The sequence below is a fragment of the Danio aesculapii genome, chromosome 15 (assembly GCF_903798145.1).
Source record: "Danio aesculapii chromosome 15, fDanAes4.1, whole genome shotgun sequence".
NCBI classification, from domain to species: Eukaryota; Metazoa; Chordata; class Actinopteri; order Cypriniformes; family Danionidae; genus Danio; species Danio aesculapii.
The window spans coordinates 15,960,538-15,984,973 of record NC_079449.1 but is presented as its reverse complement, the minus strand read 5'-3'; the positions used below and the strand labels follow the sequence as shown (position 1 = coordinate 15,984,973).

At 35.1% G+C, this 24,436-nt stretch overlaps 1 protein-coding gene across 1 annotated transcript in view; it reads right to left on the bottom strand.

The window, feature by feature from the left end:
• Positions 1-306: 306 nt before the first annotated feature.
• nbeab (neurobeachin b) overlaps positions 307-24,436 on the bottom strand; it is a 344,764-nt gene continuing 320,634 nt past the window's right edge. Inside the window, exons 37-43 of the mRNA XM_056474110.1 lie at positions 20,338-20,409; positions 19,718-19,873; positions 19,299-19,469; positions 4,999-5,100; positions 3,770-3,966; positions 3,003-3,154; positions 307-778 (exon numbers count right to left, since the gene is read on the bottom strand). Coding sequence (XP_056330085.1) covers positions 688-778; positions 3,003-3,154; positions 3,770-3,966; positions 4,999-5,100; positions 19,299-19,469; positions 19,718-19,873; positions 20,338-20,409 — 941 coding nt within the window. The 3' untranslated portion in view covers positions 307-687. The remainder of the gene's footprint in view (positions 779-3,002; positions 3,155-3,769; positions 3,967-4,998; positions 5,101-19,298; positions 19,470-19,717; positions 19,874-20,337; positions 20,410-24,436) is intronic.

Genomic DNA, 24,436 nt, shown 5'->3' with positions numbered 1-24,436 from the left:
ACTTAAATCACAGAACTGATGAGATTAATCCAAATTGTGAGTTTAAAAAATATATATAAATTATGAGGTAAAAAGTCGAAGTTGTGAATTGATGCCGCATACATCAATCTGAAATAAAACAAACACATTCATCCTCGCTCAAAGACCGAACGGACATTACAGGACGTCACGTTTAAACAAAAGAGCTTCGTTTTTCATTTCTTTTCATATATTATCAAAAGCAGGTTGACGTCAAATGCAGGAACACAGAAGAGTTCAGTAAGCAGCCTCACAGACAGAGTTACAGCATTTACACAGACAGCAGCATCAGAATGAGGACGTTTCTTTACTTAGTGTTTATTTTGGTAGCTTTTTCATTCCCAAGAGCCTTCAGGAGAGGAAAAAACAAGTGGAACAAGCCAGTAAAAAAAGAAACCTCATAAAAATATTGTTATTGTTGTAAAGTGTTACAATTATGAGTTCCAATGGGACTATTGTTGACATTTACAGACAATATTTAGACTGGCATAAATCTGTGCTCTCTCTTGACTCCTTTTGAAATATTCATGTATTAGCGGCTGGATTCATGTTTGAGCAGAGTTCTCTTGTTTAGGCTATTCGTTCCATTGCGTTTCATCTCTGTTGCTACATCACTTTCTGTTGTTGTTGTTTGGAGGCTGAAGTGGACATTTGATTGGCTGACGGCTCTCAGTATCTGTTCTGATGCTCGAAGTGCCAGCGATTAAAATCGATGTTGAAAGCCACGATGCTACCAGACGCCATCCCTGTGACCAGAGTCCTGGAAACACACAAGACGGTGTTAGCGTTAACTTTTTAACTTGACCCTAAAAAATAGCATTTGAGGCCGTTCTGAAATTAAAAATGCATTTTAGACCTTTGATTTACAGTTTATTGTAATAAATATGAAAAATGTAATCGGTATGCACATTCAATTTTTTAGACGTACAGTACATGAACACTTTACAGTTGATTTTGTACTTGTAAGTCATTCTCCTAAAGCTATCAAGCTTTAACCTGCTAGCCAGCACTCACTTTTGGTGAGTTACACCTACCTATTATTATACTTTACTAGCTATTGGAGCTAGGCTTCCCATACTTTTTATGAATGCAAGGCCTGAAAAGTACTTAGAAACCAAGCGGCAACCTTCCACTCTCCCTCGTGAAACTGCAATTCATTGAAATTCTGCTAGTCCTGACTCCATAATAGAGCAAATTTCTATCGACTCCACTGTAAAAATGGCCAACTTTACAGCAGGAAAAAGGTGTTTACAGCCTGGTACAAAGAACGATTTTGGTTCATATAGCTATTATTACCTTTCATGACAACTGTGAGGGGGTGAATTTTTTTTTTTCATACCTCATCCGCTTATATCACAATATATTAAGTCTGCATAATTAAGGGCGTGGCCATTTGAGTGACAGCTATAGGTCTCGCTGGTCACCGTCACTTCGCCTCAGCTGATTCCGGCTGATTAGCTGCTGAACTCGGCATATTTATCGTATTTTTGTTTTGTTTTATGTGGCTTTACACTGTCAAGTTGCTTTTTGGAATTATTTCCTGCAATTATCAGATGATATGGCTTGCTGTGTGCACTTTATTGTGCTCCCAAACCATTCACGTGGCCTCCATTTCCCAGGTGAGTGAAATTATATCTTTATATACCTCTTTGTTTTATTTCAGATCATTTACAATTTTCTTTAGACCTGTAAAGCACTACAGAATCTGACAGATTGATTAGCTGTAGCCTCTAGAACAGTCATCTGAGGCGTTGTCATACAGTGTTATGACTGGATTTCATAAATAGCCTTGCATTTATTAACACAGACTATATCTGAAGTGTTGGGAAGCAATTCGCAATATCCTCCAGTTGAAAAACGTCATAAAAACAATATTTGGTGGCTTTGTGTTACAACTGTGTTTTTAAAAGTCTAAACACTTTATTGATATAGTGTACAACCAAGCACATGTGGTCAGAACCCAAACAAGTCGCAGGTAATGAAGTATTATTAAGCGTTCACCCAAAGTAAAGTCAGTTTAAGCCAGGTCCAAGCAAAATGCCAGCAGGTGTCTGTAGCTCCGCTCACTCTCCGCCTCTTTGGACGGCTGGCCGCATCTACTTGTAGCTTCATTTGCAGTGTTCAGAAACCTATGGGTGACATCACGGATACTACGTCCATATCTTTTACAGTCTATGGATACGAAGCACAAAGTCGGGGGTTCCAGGACACACCCACTGATTGTCTAATGGTAGCTCAAAGGTGTTTAGGAGGAAAACAAACACGCTTAAAATGTTTGATTTGGTGAGGCGTTTCAAACTGCCCAAACAAACTCAAAACAAACGTCATTTAAGCTGGATTTTGTACAAAAATAATGTAATTTCAGTTTTTTTATTTTTTTTTTATTTAGTTTGAAGTATACTGGGGAATTTAGTGGTTAAATTATGTTCATAATAATAAATAAAAGTGTATTTTAAGTGCTCACTCTACTGTAAGTTGATTACCACTACATTCTTGAGTATGGCCTTACTGTATGTGTAGGCCCACACGGAATCTGCGTGCGCAGAATTCCGCAGATTTCCACAGAATTCCCCAGATTTTTAGCCCATCATTAATTCTGTTTATTTACTTGAGTAAATGTGTGTAAATCTATATTTATTCACATTTTAATAACAGTAATATTATTGACTAATATGAAAATGTTCATCTGATTTATGTACAATGCAAATTGTACTGTAATATTTTTTGTCTTTTAGTAGAGATATTATATGAGAGACTTGCTTTGTTCACTAAATAAAGTAAATCTAATTGGATTTGCATTTTAAACATTAAATAAAAGTTAAAAAAATATAGTTTTTTATTTCACATATTAAGGTTTTAGTTATGATACTCCCAAAATAATTCTGCAGATTTTTACCAAAAGTCTCCGCAGAAATAGCAAAAAATGTCAGCAGATTCCGTCTGGCCCTGCTCATGTGTAATGTTAATGAATCACACACGCACACCTCTGATCATGTGACAGGTCCATGGCTCGGACACCTGCATCACAGCCGGGATAAACGTAGAGTTGCTTGAAGTCACAGGCCTGCCACACTTCAACCACACCATTATCTCCACCCGTCACCAGATTCTGCCCATCACTGCTCAACACGATAGCCTGAATACAGGAACACAGCTCAATAAAACCACATGAACACTTGCTCAACTCATGTCAATGAAGCCTATATTAAAACTTACCCTGTTGATATAATAAAAAGGGTACAACCAGGTACAACTTCTTTTACCAATAAATTCTGAAAGCATTACATTTTACAGCTTAAAATCCTTTTTGTTTACAGTGTTGAAAAATTTGTCACACTATTTTTATGTGCAATTTACGCTATTAACAAACCATTAACAAAGACTTTTAGCTTAATAACCTTGTCATTAGCTGCTCATCAATAGTTAGTAAGTAGTTTAGGTGTTGGGTAGGATTAGAGATGTAAAATAAGATCATACTTTATAAATGCTAATAAACTGTTAACATAATAAGCCAATATTTAATGGTGTGAATTGTACTTAAAGTGTTACCAAAAATGTACCAGAATTCCCCATCTTTTTACTCAAACAATATCGCATCTGTAGCCATATGTAGTTTAAAGTTTGTGTTTTTTCTCCACTAAGTGATAAAAAGCTAATATATGTGCACGGACCACTACATGAAATAAGTTAACTTGACTAGAGAAATGTGCGTTGTAGTTTTTCACTAGCGCTGTGTGAATGGAGCACATACACGTGTGGAGTCATTGATCTCCATCTGGGCCAGCAGTTTGCCGTTGATGCTGAAACTGCAGAACTGGCCTCGGTCAAAGTAGATGATGCAGTGGCCCTCGCTGGACACACAGATGAGACGGGGCAGAACACAGCTGTCGGGACCCTCCAGAGCCCTCAATAGATCCCCGGTGATTGTGTGCACCAGACACGGCCCCTCTGAAAGCCCAAAAAATGCCCCATAACATCAAAAAAATGATGGGTATTGCCAAGACATTTGATCCCCACAATGTAGCGAGTACCAGAGCCACACACCACAAACAGTTGAAGTGAGAATTATTAGCCCTCATTAATTATTAGCCCCCCCTGCATATTTTTCCTGGAATATCTGTTTAACGGAAAAAAGATTTTTCTAAACACACATTTCTAAACATAATAATTTGTTCAGTTGACAGTCGGGAAAATAAATATTGCTTAAAGGGGATAATAATATTGACCTTAAAATGATTTAAACGGCTGTTATTCTAGCCGAAATAAATCAAATAAGACTTTCTCCAGAAGAAAAAATATTATCAGACATGCTGTGAAAAATTCCTTGCTTTGTTAAACATTGTTTGGGAAAAAAATAAAATAAAGAAAAATAAAGAAATCACAGGAAGGCTAATCATTTTTACTTTAACTGTACAGCACACACAGTGTTGCCAGATCCAAAAACATTTTTCAGCACAATGAGAACTCAAAACCCGCACAAAAGTAATAAAAAGTAGCCTATTTTTTGTTGATTGCTAGATTATCCTAAAAGGAAATGTCTCCTATATCTTCTGATTTTTTTGAAATACACATACTTGTAGATATAGTACTTTATACAGGTTTAAAGACTGACTGACACCAAACAAGCCTTCTAAATACCTTTTCCTTTTGTAATTGTGACGTGCCATTGGTCAGTTTTTCTTGCTTGCTTACTGCTGGGTTGCCAGGCATACATTCCAAAATCAATAATTGGCAGTGTTGTTTTTTTTTTTAAACTCTCTTGACCTATCCTCTCTTGACCTTTAATTTAGTTAGTAAAACTAATTAAATTAAAGCTAAATAGAAATGTGTTCACAAAACGAAAGCTAATCTAAAACTAACAAAACCATCGCTGGGACTAAAACTAAACAGAAATATGTGGGAAATTTTTTAAATAATACTGAAATAAAAACTTTCAACTTTCAAAAATGCAAGACTACAATAACGCTGCCTCTCACTCACCTTTGGCTCCACTGATTATAATGCCGAGCTCTGCACACACTGACACACACACCACCTCAAAGTCATGACCCGTCAGAACCGCACGGGGAGCTGGGTAATCACCTGAAAACACACACACACACACACACACACACACACACACATTTGGAGAAAAAATAAACAGGGGTTAATAATTCTGACTTCAACTGTGTGTGTGTGTGTGTGTGTGTGTGTGTGTGTGTGTGTGTGTGTGTGTGTGTAAATGAGTACATCTCCATAAATGTATATTTTCTATAGGATGCTTTACAATAATAGCTGATGCATATACATTAGATCGATCAGTACCAAAGTCAAGACTTGAAGTAATCTAACAACAACAGTCTAAAAACTAGTACACCCAAATGAATATGTTGGGGGAAATATGATTTGAGTAAATTAGATTAAACAAGAAAAATCTACGGAAACATTAAAAAAATTATATATTTATTCTATATATTTATACATATAGAAGAGTATAAAAGTCACAGCAATGCAAATTATTAATAGATTTCAAAAGACTAAAACTGAATTACAAATACATTAATAAAGATAATAATATTTGAATTAATGACATTTAATAAACAATAGAAATAACAATAAACAGATAATAAACTAAAACATTCTCAGTGGTTTAAGACTTTAGGACTTTGGACAAATCTAAAAAAAAAAAAAGATAGTAAATAATAAATACATGAAAAAACAAATAACATACTAATAACTAATAAAACAATTTGTCATTAGTGGTGAAAATGATTATAATAATAATAATAATGATGATGATGATAATGCCAATCATCACTAATACGTAAAAAAAATAACAAAGCATTAAAAGCAGCCTGTCTTATAGACCCTGTTGTACGTTAAAAAAATGATGAACCACAAATACTACAGAACTGGAATTTTCCTTTAAAGCAATCCAATCAAAACAACAATAAAGCAGGTCAGTAGATCGTCTGCTGAAGGACCAAGAGGAGGTGAAATCAGCTCATTTCAACACACCTGTCAAACGAGCATTTTAAAGTGCAAACATATTCACTGTTGCTGTTTCCAAAGCCGCTTGTTCGAGAAAAAAACTGGTAGAATAATAATAAATGTAATTATTAATCCGCTGGTCCTCTGGGTCTGTAGCATCACGCATGAAAACACTTTAGTATTTGCACACACTGCAGTGAGCAGAAGCAGATGAAGTGAAAGGAAAACTGCACCTGTGATGTAATTAGCTTGATTAGTGCAGTGAGGAAGCAAAACACTCATTATTAGCCGGAGGGATCAGCATTATGTTTCTGGATGGATTAAGAATTGCTTTCAGAGAATACATGTGTTTGTGTGTGTGTGTGTGTTTCAATTGTTTAAAGGATTAGTTCATGCAAAACTAAAAATCCTGTCATCGTTTACAGTACTTGCACTAAACATGTACATTGCATTTACTAAAAGCAGCACCCCAGCATCTCTTTAATATGTAGTGGAGAGCGGGTGTGAAAGTAAGGTGGGATGAAAGTAACAAAGGGATTTTCTCGAAGCCCTGACAATATTGGAAAATTCCAGGCTTTAACGGCACAATCAGCATGCAACCCTTAACAGAGCTGCCAAATCTCAGCTCTGAATTTCAGTTTTGAAGTGTAGAAAATAAATTATTGTAGCGATTTAATATTATTTAGCAAAAATAAAGGACAAAATATGTTTGCAGTGAATTTTAACAAGGTCATAGTCAGATCTATTTAAAATAATCAAGATTAGGCCAGTAAATCTACACTGTAAAACCCAATAAGTTATAGTAACTCAAAGCATTTGAGGAAACCGATTGCAACAAACCATTTAAGTTCAAAAACTAATCCTAATGAGTGCTGTGAACTCAATCCACTTGAGTAAACGAAGCAATTTGAGCACAGTAAAACCTAATAAATGAAGAGAACTCAAACCAACTGAGTACTGTAAAACCCAGTAAGTTAAGGCAACTCAAACCGTTTAAGGAAACGGTTAGCAACAAACCATTTGAGTTCAAAAAAAAAAACTAATATGAATACTGTGAACTTCATTTAAGTTGAAGTAATTAGTTGGGCCAGACGGAATCAGCGGACGTTTTTTGCTATTTCTGTGGAGACTTTTGGTAAAAATCAGCGGAATTATTTTGGGAGTATCATAACTAAAACCTTAACATGTAAAATAAAAAAATAATCTCTTTTTAACTTTTACTTAATGTTTAAAATGCAAATCCAACTAGATTCACTTTATTTGGTAAACAAAGCAAGTCTCTCATATAATATCTCTACTAGACAGAAAATATTACTGTACAAACTGCATTGTGCATAAATCAGATGAACATTTTCATATTAGTCAATAATATTACTGTAATTAATTTAAAAAGTGAATAAATATAGATTTACACACATTTACTCAAGTAAATAAACAGAATTAATGATAGGTTAAAAATCTGCAGAAAATCTGCGGATTTCTGTGCACGCAGATTCTGTGTTGGCCTAGGTATTTAATGAACTCATTACCTTCAAAACTCTTTTCAAATGAGTAGAATTAACTCTCAGTAAATTTTGAGTTGACTACACTCATTTGATTTGATAAATTTGACTGTTGGGTTTTACAGTGTAACAAATGTTGTGTTACTTTTGTCCCTGCTGATGGGGTCAGAAGGAACAATGTGCAACTTTTGCTTAAAGTGAAATTATTTTGGAGTTGTTCTACATAGATAAAAAAATAATAATAATACTAATAACACCTGATTACGATAGAGCACTCTTTTGAGTTAGTAACCACAGCAAAAAGAAATATTTCTGTCTAACATTATCTTTTAAAATGAGTTTAAGAAAAATGTTACTTTCATCCCCGCTCACCCCTAGCCTAAAGTCTGAACCAAGATTACATTAGAGTTTAATTTAGAGTAAAACTATCTGGAGTAAATCCTTTCTCTAATACCTGTTATTAATGTTAATAATAACTGGGCACTTTAAAATCAATCAGAAGCATTCAACAGTCCTGTAGTAGTCCATGTGTCTCATGATGAACTGCATTAGATACATTAAAATTCACCATTATTGGACCCTTTTCACATTACTGTGTTTCTCTGTGGCAGAAGTCATCATAGCTGGGTGCGCAGTGAATGGGAGAGGACAACAACTTCTTTTACAAACCTATTTGCTGAATAATAAAAGAAAAACTCCACAATGGTGTTATTAAGACTTTCAAAAAATTGTGTGAGGCTGATCACAGCATCAAATTTACTGTCCTACATTTCAAATGCCTCTCACAAGCGGTAATTAGTTTTTTGTAATTTGATGCAAAAATGATGTACTGCATACGTGAATACATATCGTTCAAATAATAGCAGTACAACATGACTAACCAGAATAATGCAAGTTTTTAGAATATTTTTTACTGATGGCAAACAAGTTACCAGTAGGTGCAGTAGATTCTCAGAAAACAAACAAGATCCAGCATTCATTAGTTGAAAGGGGTGTGTTCAAAAAATATCAGTTTCTGCCATTGACTATACAAACTTAAAACTAATTGTACTTGATTAAGCAATCCTGTGAACCATTAAACTAATATTTAGTTGTATGACCACAGTTTTTTATAACTGCTTCACTTCTGTGTGGCATGGAGTCAACTGTGTGGCATGGAGGCACCTTTCAGCTGTTATTCCACTCCATGATTCTTTAACAACATTCCACAATTCATTTACATTTCTTGTTTCAGAAACAGCATTTTTGATATCACCCCACAAGTTCTTGATTGGATTAAAGTCCGGGGATTGGGCTGGCCACTCCATAACAATTTATTGATATATTTGTATCTATAAAAAATGTTCAAAAAACCTGGATTATTCTGGTTAGTCACGTTGTATTGCTATTATTTTGAATAATACTTTATAAATGTTCACACATTTAAAAAAAATCTATGAAAATATTAAGAATTTTCAAGGAGATGCTTAAGATGCTGATGCTGATTCAATGACTTAAGATGATGACTATTAAACGCGTCATTTAGTCTTGTGAAAAGGGTCCATAGCACTGTTCCAAATGTTTTTGGGTTATTTTTGGTCTCACAGTCTCATACAAGTACCTTTTTTTTTAAACCAATACATTTAGTGCAAAATAATGTACATTTTGGCCACATTTTTTGTCCGTTTCTGTACAACACCTATAAAAGAAATCATTTTCTAAATTAAAAACATACTGATTACAAATCAGTGGCATTTTACATTTAATTTAACAATCATTAAAGGAATAGTTCATCCAAAACTGAAAGCTCTGTCATCATTCACTCACCCATTTCTTCACAAACCTAGAGAAGATATTTTGAAGAAAGCTGAAAACCTGTAACCATTGACTTACACACTATTTGTTTTTCCTACTATGGAAGTCAATGCAGGGCTCGAAATTGCAACTGTTTTGGTAACATATGCGCCCGAAATTTGACCGATGTGATCTCAAAATATATTTTGGAGCATTTGTGCGAGTGCACTGCAAAATGTGCATTGCATGCATGTATTAAGGAGAAATTCACAGGGAATGCATCTTTGCACCAAAAACAACAAACGCAGTGCTCAGTTTAAAACAGTTGCCATGTCAATTTGCTGCAGTAAACAAATCCTGCAATGCTTGCCCCACCTTCAAGCTTCTTATTGGCCCACTATGAAAATGACTAAAGCCATACACCATAAAGCCGGTGGGATGGAGTTTGCAGGTAACGGTTTGCCACATCTACACATTTTAAGCACGAGATGTTCTAATGTTATTAAATTCATCATGTAATAGTCACTATGCTGTCAGTCACCACGTTCACCATCACAAAAGTCCATGCATTCACTGAGCTTAAACTAATACCGCAGCTCATGAAAAGACAGTTATTGCTATCAAGATGACAAATGTATACAAATAATAAGTTACTTGTCAATATCATCTGTGCAATATCAGACACCAAAGCAAAGTGAGAACAGCAAAGATATTATCACCTCAGTTCATCTGAGGCTCATCAGGCTGGTGGGCGCATGCAGATTTTGTGTGTTTTGATTAGTGTTGATTTCAAATAAATCTGTTATATAAAACTTCTAGTAACAGTGCTTATCATTTTTGGTGGGTGCACCTACATTTTGACAGGTACTCCTAAATTTTTAAAGTTAGGCGCACTGGTGCTACCAAGCAAAAATGTTAATTTCGAGCCCTGCGATTGGTTATAGGATTTTAGCTTTCTTCACAAAAAACAGAATGAAGAAACCCTTAAAGGATTAAAACAATGGTCTCAAACTCAATTCCTGGAGGGCCACAGCTCTGCATAGTTTAGTTCCAACCACCTCCAACTCACACCTGCTTAATAATCCATAATAGTCTTGAACAACATGATTAATTGGATCAGCTGTGTTTGATTAGGGTTGGAACAAAACGGTGCAGAGCTGCGGCACTCCAGGAATCCAGTTTGAGACCTATGCTAAAGTAAACTATCCCTTTGAGTGAACTACAATGATGTTACAATGGAATCAGTATTGAAATTAAATAGTCATCTAGAGTCCAAGACAACAATCAAAAGCAAAAAAAGGTCACATTTTATTTTGATGGTCCATTTGAGTATTAGTAGACTGTCTGCTTAATATCCGTTCATACTGCACCTTCAACAGACATTTAACTGACTATAAAAGTACATATCAACTTACAGTACCCTAATCCCAACCTATCAGTCTACTTATAACCTAATGAGCAGGCCCACACGGAATCTGCACGCGCAGAATTCCGCAGATTTTTAGCCCATCATTAATTCTGTTTATTTACTTGAGTAAATGTGTGTAAATCTATATTTATTCACTTTTTAAATTAATTACAGTAATATTATTGACTAATATGAAAATGTTCATCTGATTTATGTACAATGCAGTTTGTACAGTAATATTTTCTGTCTTTTAGTAGAGATATTATATGAGAGACTTGCTTTGTTTACTAAATAAAGTGAATCTAATTGGATTTGCATTTTAAACATTAAATAGAAGTTAAAAAGATAAAACTTTTTATTTCACATATTAAGGTTTTAGTTATGATACTCCCAAAATAATTCAGCATAAATCCGCTGATTTTTACCAAAATTCTCTGCAGAAATAGCAAGAAACGTCCACAGATTCCGTCTGGCCCTACTTATGAGAATTAGTTGCAATGTAACTTAAATTCAACAAACAGACCATCAAAATAAAGTGTGACCCACAAATATACTTTGATCATTTCTCTATTACTTTAAATAAACTAACCACAAAAGTTCTTCTGTGACGATAAAGAGCCGATGGAGAGATTTGTAAAACAGAGCTAATAATATTATAAACCGAGACTTCAACACTAGTTTCATCCCATTAACTGCCTGAAATCCTCTGAATTTTTAATTAGCGCTAAGTTCATTAACATCCACATAATTAAGACGCATGACTTTCCTTTGCATGCAGAGCACTGTTAAATGAACCCAGAAATCAATAGAATGATCCAGATGTTTTTTTTTTCTTTTAAGGTTACCGAGGCCACAATCGATACGGTTGACAGAGATCTCCACAGGGGCCCGTCTGACGGCTCTAAGCCCAGCTGTGAGTGATCTGGGCGGGACGCGTGTCAGCACTGGATCCCTCGGGAGATCCCAGATCACCTTCACCACAAAAGATTTAATCAGTCCGCAGTCGGGCCCTTTTTAAAGCCCCAGCGGCGCAGCAACACAATTAAGAGGTGTAAATTGGAGAACGGCTGCTGGGGTCGTGAAGCACCGGGGCCCTTGATTGAGCCGGACGGCGGTTTTAATCATTGCGCGTTTAAGACACACACCGGCTTTCTTGAGCAACTGTGAAATCAATTTCTAACAGCATGTCGGAGTGCCGCAGGGGCTGCTGCTCGGACCTGCTGAATATTCATGGACGTTCTTGTCCCGACACTTTCCATTGAGAGACGGATGGAAAAAAATTTAAAATGCAGCGTGGAGAAGTTTGATGAGGCACAGGTGAATGTTTCTGTGTCACAAAAACACACGCTGATGAGGGTTTGTTTTTCCTCCACCACTGCACTGATAGTGTTTTGATTTTGTGTATAGATAAGGAATAGATAAGGAAGCAGGGCTGTGGTTTGAATAAATTATACCACATAGCATTCTCGATCACTAGAGATTTCTCGTTTTAGTAACTGTGGGAGTTTTGTGTTCAGGTTAAAGTACAAGAAGAGATGAGTAACACTTTATAATTACAAGACAGCTATAATTTTAAAACACTTCTTTTAATAAAAACAGATGGCAAAAGTACACACATCCTGAAGTAGAAGGACATCCTGAAGTAGAAGGACAGATACTCAAACACACCTTTTACCCACAGCACATACTATAAATGGTCAGCTACATGCAACATGCGCGAAAAGGTACTGCAAAAACGCATACAAATAATGGCAACTTTAGAAAGCGAAAGTAAAACCTGAATCCCAGACATTTTAGGAGATTCAGAGACTACAACGCAAAAGGCACATCTCTGTTTGTCTGCAGAGCACCGTGAGTGTCTGTGAATGCAGACAGTTCTCGTGCACACATAGAACCAGCAGTATGAAACGTGCAGATTTTCCACTGGTTAATATTTTTTCTTCTGGAGAAAGTCTATTTTTTAATAAAACATTTTAAGGTCAATATTATTAGCCCCTTTAAGCTATATATTGTTTTGATAGTCTACAGAACAAACCATTATTATACAATAACTTGCCTAATTACTCTAACCTGTCTAGTTAACCTAATTAACCTAGTTCAGCCTTTAAATGTCACTTTAAGCTGTATAGAAATGTCTTGAAAAATATCTAGTCAAATATTATTTACTGTCATCATGGCAAAGATAAAAGAAATCAGTTATTAGAGATGAGTTATTAAAACTATTATGCTTAGAAATGTGTTGAAAAAAATCTTCTCTCCGTTAAACAGAAATTGGGGAAAAAATAAACAGGGGGGCTAATAATTCTGACTTCAACTGTATTTTTATATATTTATTTATTTTATATGTCGATGTAAGGTAATTTCGTTCTGCATTACATCTACTGTGTGGTCCGAATGACAAAATAAAGGAAACTGAGCTGAACGATGAATATTAATTTCATTCATTTTCTTTTCCGCTTAGTCCCTTTATTAATCAGAGGTTGCCACAGCGGAATGAACCGCCAGCTTATCCAGCATTTGTTTTATCCTTTCCAGCTGCAACCAATCACTGGGAAACATCCATATACACTTTTTTATTTTACACAGTTTAGCTTACCCAATTCACCTATACTACATGTCTTTGGACTGTGGGGGAAACCGGAGCAGTCGAAGGAAGCCCGCGCAAACAAGAGGAGAACATGCAAACTCCACACAGAAATGCCAACTGACCCAGCCGAGGCTTGAACCGGCGACTTTCTTGCTGTAAGGCGATCATGCTACCCACTGCACCACCGTGTCGCTAAATATTAAATTATTAAAACAAAAAAAATAAAAATAAAATAACTAATACTAAAAACTATAACTAATACATTCATTTCATTCAGTTAATCAGTTAATTTCATGATCACTTTATACCATGTTAGTTATGGTAATTATTATATAATATATCATTAGTTATTGATAAAATTGACAGTTCATTCCACTGTGGCGATCCCTGATGAATCAGGGACTAAACCAAAGAAAAGTCAGTGAGTTACTGATAAATATTACATTAACTAATGAATAAATTGAGCATTAATCATAAAAATAAAAAATCATTAAAACAATCTCAAAATACACCACTAGAGGGCAATGTTCATTCCCTATAGGTGACATGCTCCATATATTCTTTATTCACTTGAAGGCATTTTAAAAATCAGCTTCAGAAACAATCTGCTTTTTTGTTTCAGTACTGAATGTTTGTTCAGTAAAAATGAATAATCACAAAGTTTTCTTCATAAATATGGTGACTCTTTGGTATAAGCATATATATTTTCTGTCTATTAATAAGGCATTTTTATCAGTACTTATAAAGTATGATTTTATTTTACATCCCTAATCCTACCCAACACCAAAACCCAACTACTACCTTACTAAATATAAATAAGCAGTAACTAGGTAGTTGTTCACTGAGCTAAAAAGTCTTAGCAGTTAACCGAGAATTAGGTCTGCATTATATTGGAAAAAACAGACATTGCAATACTTAGCTTTTCTGTGATATATATTAGGTTAATTTGATAAGATGATTTAAATAACATTACTAGCAAAGACTTGATCATTTTATATTGCGATAAACTGGTAAGGAGTGCATAGAGAGTGTGTATTTTATAAGTATAATAAACTAATTTCAAGTATAAATGAATACAATAGAACAAAGTTACAAATGAAAGAGACAATATTTTATGGTTTTCTGGATATTCTAACAGTGTTGAGGTAAACATAACAATGGAAAGTAATCAAACAATGAAATCAAATGTAAAATCACACTGTATAGTCTTCGTTGAATACAAAATACAGTTAATCTTGGTTAATGCCACACATATGATAAATTCCTGTGCCCAATGGTTTAAATTAGCTTGAACTGTTACACAGTAACATCCCGTAAAAATATAAATGTGTTTCTCTAAATATATCAAACAAATTTGCTCTGTAGTAGGGTTAAGTATAGAGTATAGGCAGCCCTAGTGGGAATTGTACAGTATTAAGCAGTAAATCAGTAGTTTCAAGTCTTCGTGGTCATATTGTATCTTAAATTTAAGCGTAACATATTTTATATAGTGCATCCTAAAAGTATTGATAGCGCTTAACTTTTTCCACATTTTTTTTTAATGTTACAGCCTTATTCCAAAATGGATTAAATTAATTTATTTCCTCAACTCTACACACAATACCCCATAATGACAATGTGAAAAAAGATTTTTTGAAATTGTTGTAAATTTATTAAAAAATAAAAAAGCTGAAAAATCACATGTACAGAAGTATTCACAGCCTTTGCTTAATACTTTGTTGATGCACCTTTGGCTGCAATTACAGCCTCAAGTCTTTTTGAATATGATGTCACAAGCTTGGCACACCTATCTCTGGGAATATTTGTACAACCATTTGCAGATCTCTCCAGAGATGTTCAATAGGATTTAGATCTGGGCTCTGGCTGGGCCACTCAAGGACATTCACCAAGTTGTTGTGAAGCCACTCCATTGATATTTTGGCTGTGTGCATTGGGTCAATGTCCTGCTGCAAGATGAACCGTCGCCCTAGTCTGAGGTCAAGAGCACTCTGAAGCAGGTTTTCATTCAGGATGTCTCAGTACATTGCTGCATTCATCTTTCTCTCTATCCTAATTAGTCTTCCAGTTCCTGCTGCTGAAAAACATCCCCACAGCATGATGCTGCCACTACCATGCTTTACTGTAGGGATGGTATTAGCCTTGTGATGAGCGGCGCCTGGTTCTCACCAAACGTAATGCCTGGCATTCAATCAAGAGTTAAATTTTAGTCTCATCAGACCAGAGGATTTAGTTTCTTATGGTCTAAGGGTGCTTCAGATGGCTTTTGGCAAATTCCAGATGGGGAGTGGCTTCCCTTCTGGCCACTCTACCATACAGGCCTGATTGGAAGATTGCTGCACAGATGGTTGTCCTTCTGTAAGGTTCTCCTCTCTCCAAAGAAGAATGCTGGAGCTCAGAGAGAGTGACCATTGGGTTATTGATCACCTCCCTGACTAACGCCCTTCTCCCCCGATCACTCAGCTTAGATGGCCGGCCAGCTCTAGGAAGAGTCCTGGTCGTTCCAAACATCTTCCACTTATAGATGATGGAGGCCACTGTGCTCATTGGAACTTTCAGAGCAGCAGAAATTCTTTTGTAACCTTTCCCAGCCTTGTGCCTCGAGACAATCCTGTCTCGGAGGTCTACAGACAATTCCTTTGTCTTCATGCTTGGTTTGTGCTTTGACATGCACTGTCAACCCTGGGACCTTATATAGACAGGTGTATGCCTTTTCAAAACATGTCCAATCAACTGAATTTACCACAGGTGAACTCCAATGAAGCTGCTGAAACATCTCAAGAATGATCAGTGCAAACAGAATGTACCTCAGCTCAATTTAGAGCTTCACGGCAAAGGCTGTGAATACTTCTGTACTTGTGATTTTTCAGGTTTTTTATTTTTAATAAATTTGCAACAATTTCAAAAAATCTTTGTTAACATTGTCATTATGGGGTATTGTGTGTAGAATTTTGAGTAAATAAATGAATTTAATCCCTTTTGGAATAAGGCTGTAACAAAAAAATGTGGAGACCGTGAAGCGCTATGCATGCTTTCTGGATGCACTATATTTGTCATAAATGTAAATACAGTCCTTTAATAATACTCTGAGACGACTCGCACTGCCACTGATATTATTACAATATCACATTCCAGGCATAATGACACCAGAATGCAGTTGGTGTACTGTGAGCTTGATAAAGTTAACATTGTTCGATTTATTCCTCATTAAAAATATATATAAATAGTCCTTTGTTCATAATTCCCTCCAGTTTGAAGCGCACAGACCATTAGTGTCCTTTGCGAGGGCACACAGTGCGCAGTTGTGTGTGAATATCATGGGAGTTTTGCTTCCTGTGCTTTGAAAACAGGAGCAGGACTGTACTTCGCTAATTGGAGGCAGTAGAGCTGAAATCCTTAATTAACTGTCTGAGCATCGCTGAAGTTAATTAGAGAACACGCTCACCTAAACCACAGCTCACGACACCAGGAACAAGGACAATGCCTCTAACAAATGCACTGGTTTCTTTGCAAAACACATAGAGAAGCAAGCACAGGCATGTAGGCTTGTTTTCTTAATAACGTGTTTGCAGCTCATGTTACAAAAAAACAACAACAACAAAAAAAAAGATTTCTGCTTGCAGCAACAACAGATCCCGGAACAATTATGAGCTATAATGCATTCATTAGTTATGCAGTAATAGCTTTTGTTATTATAGTGATTAATGTACAAATGGAGAAAATTATATTGTGTGCGTGAGCTTTTGTAATGAACTTTATTGTAATGTTAATGCCTCTTGTCTGTGATTGTATAATGCTTTGTCAGAGTATATACAGGAATCAAAGAGTGAAATTCAATACCTTTTAAGACCTTTTTTAAGACTCTTTCCATACATTTAAGACCTTATAACCACTTTTCAACCAGAAACACTGGCGAGATTTTAACTTACAGTGTATTTACTAAATATTAATGTAAGAAATTAATCCAAAACTAAAACATTATTCATATACTGAATAAAAATCTATTAAATTAGCTAATTCAGCAAGTTGGCGCCTATAGAACTGCACTAATAATAGTGATGTCTCGGTTACTGCAGTAAACAAAGCAGCATGATGTCTGAATCAAGCAGGTTTTCATTGATTTCAAAAACTACACAGCATCCTGATATTCACAGACTTAATTCTGGCAAACTTTAGCATACAACAATACATTGTATAGTCAAAAATGATATCAAATGAATACCTTGCAAAATAGCAGTTAAGACTTTTTAATACTTTTAAAGGGCCTTAAAATTTCCTACATTGATTTATTAACTTTTAATACTTTTAAGACCCCGCAGACACCCTGTCAATATATTTGTTACATAATTTGATTGCATTAAGATTCTTATTTAATTTTATATTCGTTAAGACCTCTTTATAGACATTTTACGTTCATAAACAGTTATAATAAAGTAGTGATAGAAAACCTGATTTATTTTCAAGAACCGCTTCTTTCAGACAGTTCTCTCGGTGAACCGGGTAATATTTTGCAATCATTGTTCAGTTTTGTTGTTTTCACAGAGCAATCATTTTACTTCTTAACACCTTAATGTATTGTCAGGATGCATGGGTGTTAAGTTTGTTTTTCCTGTATATGTTTTTCACCTACATAATTTTAGGGTAAATTAACAGTAATCAGTAAATTAACAGTTTTTTTCCAAGTTTGGATAAACTATCCATTTAATAGGCTCCTAAATTGAAAGATTATTGATAAACAGCAAATTAAATATTGGTTTGTCATACATGACTTATAGAAGACTTCTCCGTTTCCGAGATCAGAACGGGTTTTTGTTTTTATTGTGCACTTTAGCCTTTTAAACTTTATAGACATTTTACATTCATAAACAAGTACATTGAAGTAGTGATGCAAAACCTGATTCATTTCCTCATAAATTCAAAGTTTGATCAGTTTCTTAAATCACCCCAAAATATAACTTACTCACTATTCAAGTGGTTTCAAATCTTTATGGGTTTCTTTGTTTTGTTGAATAAAAAAGAAGATATTTTGAAGAATGTTGGAAACCTGTAACCACTGACTTCCATCGTATTTGTTTCGTACCATTAAAAAAAAATCAATGGTTACAGGGTTCCAGCATTATTCAGAATAACCTTTGACTTCCATAGTACGAAAATCAAATACGATGGAAGTCAATGGTTACAGGTTTCCAGCATTTTTCTAAATAACGTATTTTGTGTTCAACAGAAAAAAGAACAGAATCCAATTCAACCTGGTTTGTGACAAGTGAATGATGCGTAAATAAAACAGGCCTAAATAAAACAACTGAAACGATGAAATGTTTGTTTTTGGTTGAACTATCCCTGTAAAGATCAAAGTACTGTAAGTTAATCTACTGAAAATAAATAAATTTGTTTTGGTAATGGCGGTTCATTCCGCTGTGGCGACCCCAGATTAATAAAGGGATCAAGCCAAAAAAGAAAATTAAAGAATGTTTTGGTAATCTTAATCCAAAATCTCACCATTTGCTTCCACTGAGGAATGACATTTTGATAGTTTGGGAAAAATACACTAAGCCACGCCCCTACAACTAATTAGAAGCGAAAGGAGGAGCACAAAAATAAAACCCCGCCCCCTACACAATACGCTCTTCCAGTCAGAAACACATTAACACAATGAGATAAAAGTTTGCAGCAACTACTGAGTAGCCTATCTTGGATAAGTTGAGCACCTACAGCACACATTACAGACATTGATGCACAATTGTGGATACATGTCTTAAGTTTAAAGAAAGAAAGTGTAAACTAGTCTTTTTAAGTGAGTGATATAGGTTTTTAAAAAAACATATCTTTTATTTGTTTCTATATTTAGAAATAAATATTTCATTCTTCTGACGAACACAAAAGAAGATATTCTGAAGAATGCTGCAAAAAAAACAGCCTGCTGAACAGGCTGCTGGTTACCAACATTCTTTAGAATATCTCCTTTTGTGTTCAACAGAGTGGTTTGGAACCATTTAAAGGTGACTAAAGGTGAACTATTCCTTTAAGTATAATGGTTACTCACAGTTATTAGGGTTGTCTCCTATGATGTGGTGTCGTCCACTCCAGTACCACAGCAGGAGAGTGGCATCTCTGGATCCTGACACGATGTAGCAATCGCCCCCAATGTAAGATTCTGAGCGCGCCAGACATGTGACCACATCCCAGTGACCAAACACGATCTGTGTGAGCTTGCCTGCAAACAATTCAAAGTGCAACTCTGTTAGTCGGTTCAAGAAGCATGGATGTAATGCAATGTAATAAAAATCAAGCAAACCTGGTGCTGTCAAGCTCATAATAATATAAAATCATAAAAAACATTTGAATAATTCACTGAAGACATTAGAGAAACACATTTTCGTAGAACATTGAGGTGAGCCAGTGAAGATTAAATGTAAACATAAAGGTGAAATATTGGCTTTACATCCAATAAGAGATTCTGACCTGTGTCTGAGGAGTAAACACGGAAACTCTTGTCCCAGAATCCACACACCAGGATGTAGCGGTTATCTGCCGTCACCACAAAACACTGAGTGTTGATCTGAATGCTCTGGTCAACCAGGTCAGTGATTTGCCTCTTGTTTGTGCCTGAGTTGTTAGCTGGAACACACATTTATGAAGTAATCATTAGATATTCAAAGACAGGGAAAATATATACATATATTGTGTTATTGTTGAAAAGAGCTGCTTAATGTTTTGAAGGAAATTATAATGTATTTTTAACTAGAATAATTAGCTTTATTTTACTGTTTCATTACTTTAACGCATTATTGCTCGAATAAAAGTGATTTTAGAGGTTAAATGTAATGTAATATGCACTTATATTAGTAATTGGAAATTATTTCTACATCACAAAAATGGCAAAAATGATTGATTTCTGATGTATCTCCAAATGAAGCAATCAATGCTGCAGTGTCGACTGATTTGGGATGTAACTTAAGCAATACAGAACCACAAAGTAGGATGTTTCAGTGACATAAACCCACTGTACAAACGGTTACTAACATTTGTAAAGTTTGTAACAGAATAAATATTTTATCAACAATAAAACATGTCAAACCCACCAATCAGTGAGTCCATCTCAATAGGGAGGTGGTGGGCCTGCTCTAGTGAATATCCTGGAGCTCCTCGAAGACCTGGTTACGCGCACACACACAAGTTAAAAACACATCACTCAGTAGCACTTAATCAGTACTATTACTGTTAAACAAGTTTCAATAGAAAACACCTAAACATTCTTCAGTTCTATTTACTGGGCTATTATTACTCCTGAAAAATAAATAAGCTTTTAATTAAAAGTAAATGTAAAAAAACATGTTTTTTTCTGCATATTGATATAACCAAATCAATAACCACAGTTAGAATCATAGTTATTCGTGGATACCATTGTTTACCTACAAAAAGATCTTTCGTTTGTTTGTTTCATATGTAGTAAAACCATGATTTTTAATTATCGTAAGGGACACACTTTGTCTTATGCTATTTGTTCCTAAATAGCAATTTTTGCAATTTCATTTTGTTTTCACAAGACCAGCCTTTGTCCCATGCAGGTAAACTCTCGATTCATTGGTCGAGTGTTTATTTATATCAGTTATCTGTCAGAATGAACAGACAACAGTTCTGCAGGAAAATTGTGACTTTCTTTGAAGTTATTAAAATATTTGATCATTTTGAAAATAAAAATAAATAAATCAAGGCTTTGTCTGAATTTGTATGTGTTTTAGACATTTGTTTTAAAATGCTGCATTTCACTTTGTCTATCCTCAAGTTAATCCACATTTGGAGAGCCATTGGCAAAATGTATAGCTCTACACATAGGGATAAAACCTACACTGATGTAGTGTAGATTTTAGATTTTTTTAAGGTAAGTTGTTGCAAACAATTTATATGTGCTGAATTTAATCAAACAAATTAAGTTGAACATTACTACATTTAGGTTGTCTGCTTAAATTCAGCTCATATAAATTGTTTACAACCACTTATCTTCAAAAATGGAGTAAATCCAAAGAATAACTTTTCAGTGTAGTTTGTCGGTCCATTGAGGTAAATTGCTTGTTCATTACAAGTTAATCATTCATTTTCAAGCAGGCAGAGAACATTTCATGTAATATTTTTAAACCTCCAAAAAAAAGAAAAGAAAAAAAGAATTAATGTAAGTATCACTTTAATGGGTAAGAAAAGCAATCTAATATAATTTTAAATGTTTTTTATTACCACATTTGATCTAGCTAAATATTGCTCAGTGTTGTTAAATGATTAATCGCATCCAAAATAAATGTGTGCACACACAAGCATGCATTCATTCATTCATTTTCCTTCGGCTTAGTCCCTGTCGCCAACTATTCCTGAATATGTTTTACACAGCGGATGCCCTTCCAGCTGCAACCCAGTACTGGGAAACATCTATACACACTCATTCACACACATCCATTATGGCCAATTTAGTTTATTCAATTCACCTTTAGCACATGTCTTTGGAATGTGGGGGAAACTGGAGCACGAACCCACAAGAACAAGGGGGAACATGCAAACTCCACACAGAAATGCCAACTAAAGCCAGTGACATTCTTGCTGTGAAGCGACAGTGCAAACCACTGAGCATGCATATATTTGAGAAAATTTTTATATTTATTTATACACTATTTACATACAGCATTATATATAAATATATGTTTGTTTATTTATTTTAGATATGATTAATCACAGTTAATAAATTGATAACACTAATTATGATACAGTTAATATCTGTCATGTAGTCTTTCTTAAATAAATATATCCATATTTAAAAATGTAAACATTCAAGATGAAAATACAAAATAAGAACATTATATTTTACATTCCCCATCGTCAGACACCTGCCCTGCCACCACAGTCAAGTCCACTTCCTGACCTCCTTCCCATTAGACACGGGGGGCTTTTTTTTGGAGACCCACCAGCCAGATCTCCACGGTGCTTATTGATTTCTCTCGCTCTCCGGTGTCAGACAGGCCAGAGCTATAGCACCCCTGAGGCAGCCCTACAAGGCAGAGATCGCCATTTTGCGCTCAGTGTGGTGGCCTTATTATTTGGAGGGGGGCCGACAAACACTCAGAAGCGGCCGTGCAGCTGCAGCCATTAGTAGTGTGAGAGAGAGAGTTCGCCATCACTATGTGTTGCAGTGACAGCTGGGGAGGTGTGAGGCGAAAGGAGAGGCCGTGATAGGCTAATTTAGCCCGTCGCCACGGCACCCGACCTCTGACCTGCAGGTGAGGGGGGCTCCGGGGGAACGGCTAGTTGGGTAATGTTGTTCACACATGGCCAAGTGGTAACATGTGGCTGTTTTATTTGTTCTAGTGCGAGTTACTTTGTTACTATTCCTTTGTAAGCATTCGTTTTCACATATTACAAGTGTGAGTGTTTAGGTTAAGTTAGGAGTAGTACACTCACTAATTTATTTGCACCGCAGAATTGGTCCAATAATTAAATAATTTTGTGTATTTTTTTGTGTGAGTGATCAGAATTATAAGAAAGAGTATTAAGAAAAACTATTTGCTTCCCTTTTTTACTTTATTTATAGAAGTTTTTGCAAAGACAACACCAAATAGTGTACATCATGTATATATGTTAACAAAATTATCTTGGTGTTATTACCTGATACTAACTAGAACATGCACCAAAACACAAACAAACAATACAGCAATTATACAGCACCATCAAAAAAAACAACAACAACAACAACAACAACAAAAAATTCTCAGCCAGACTAATTTAATAAGAAACAAAATAGAATGACATGTAAAAAGAAGAAAAAAAATTAGCTAAAACAAATTATTACAGAAACATTATTAACCTATACATCAAGGAAGGAGCCCCATATTTTGTTATACAACTTCTGTTTGCCAAATCTAGAGAAACGTAACATTTCCAGCTTGAGGGCAGAAACCATTTCAGCTAACCATTTAAAAAAAAAAAAATGGAGGTATTGTGGATTTCCACTCCATCAGAATCACTCTCTTGGCCAGCACCATGCCAAACATAAGGGAGAGTTGTTGATGTTTAGGCCAAGTTAGAGCCTGGTCTGAAACAGTCCAATCCAAACAGTGCTATTTCCAGAAGGCAATTTTTAACCAACTGTAGATTTTATAGATTATATTATTGATAGATGGACGCAGAGATCTTTATTTAGAGATTGAAGAACTCAATATAAAAACTATACAAAGGCCTATATATCAAGGATGGCTTGAAGGTAAATAATGGGAACATACATAGTTTTTACCTCCCTGTTTATTTTTCCCCCAATTTCTATTTAATGGAGAGCAGATTATTTCAACACATTTCTAATCATAATAGTTTTAATAACTCATTTCTAATAACTGATTTATTTTATCTTTGTCATGATGGCAGTAAATAATATTTGACTAGATAGTTTTCAAGACACTTCTATAAAGCTTAAAGTGACATTTAAAGGCTTAACTAGGTTAATTAGGTTAACTAGGCAGGTTATGGTAATTAGGCAAGTTATTGAATAACAATGGTTTGTTTTGTAGCGTATCGAAAAATATGGCTTAAAGGGGCTAATAATTTTGACCATAAAATGGTTTTTAAAAAATTTAAAACTACTTTTATTCTAGCCAAAATAAAACAAATAAGACTTTCTCCAGAAGAAAAAATATTATCAGAAATACTGTAAAAGTTTCCTTGTTCTGTTAAACATAATTTGGGAAATATTAAAAAAATAAAAAAAATTCAATGGGGGGCTAATAATTCTGACTTCAACTGTACATCCATTTTTGGGTAAACTATTCCTCCAAGAATTTGTTTTAGTATAGTACGAGCGTGGGTGTTTGAGTTTGTAGGTGATCTTTTTAGGAATAGTACATTCAGAAATATGTAAATTGCTGTTTGTTTGGCTAGAAAAGTCCATAGGTTGCTCACATACTGTACAGCCAAGTGGCATTCCGGGGTTGTTTTTTGTTGCATTTTAGATTTAATTTAAGGAACAGTGCTCTCTAAAATAAAATAAAAATCTCTGATTTAAAAGACCTTTCTTATTTCTTCTGCTCTTTTGTGACTCTGCATCACAGAGCTGGACCAAGACAAGCTTTTCTAGCTTAAAAGGTCTATCATTTTGTGTAATTCTTTCACTATAAGGTACCTACTGTATTCATTGTGTGTTTTTCCCTC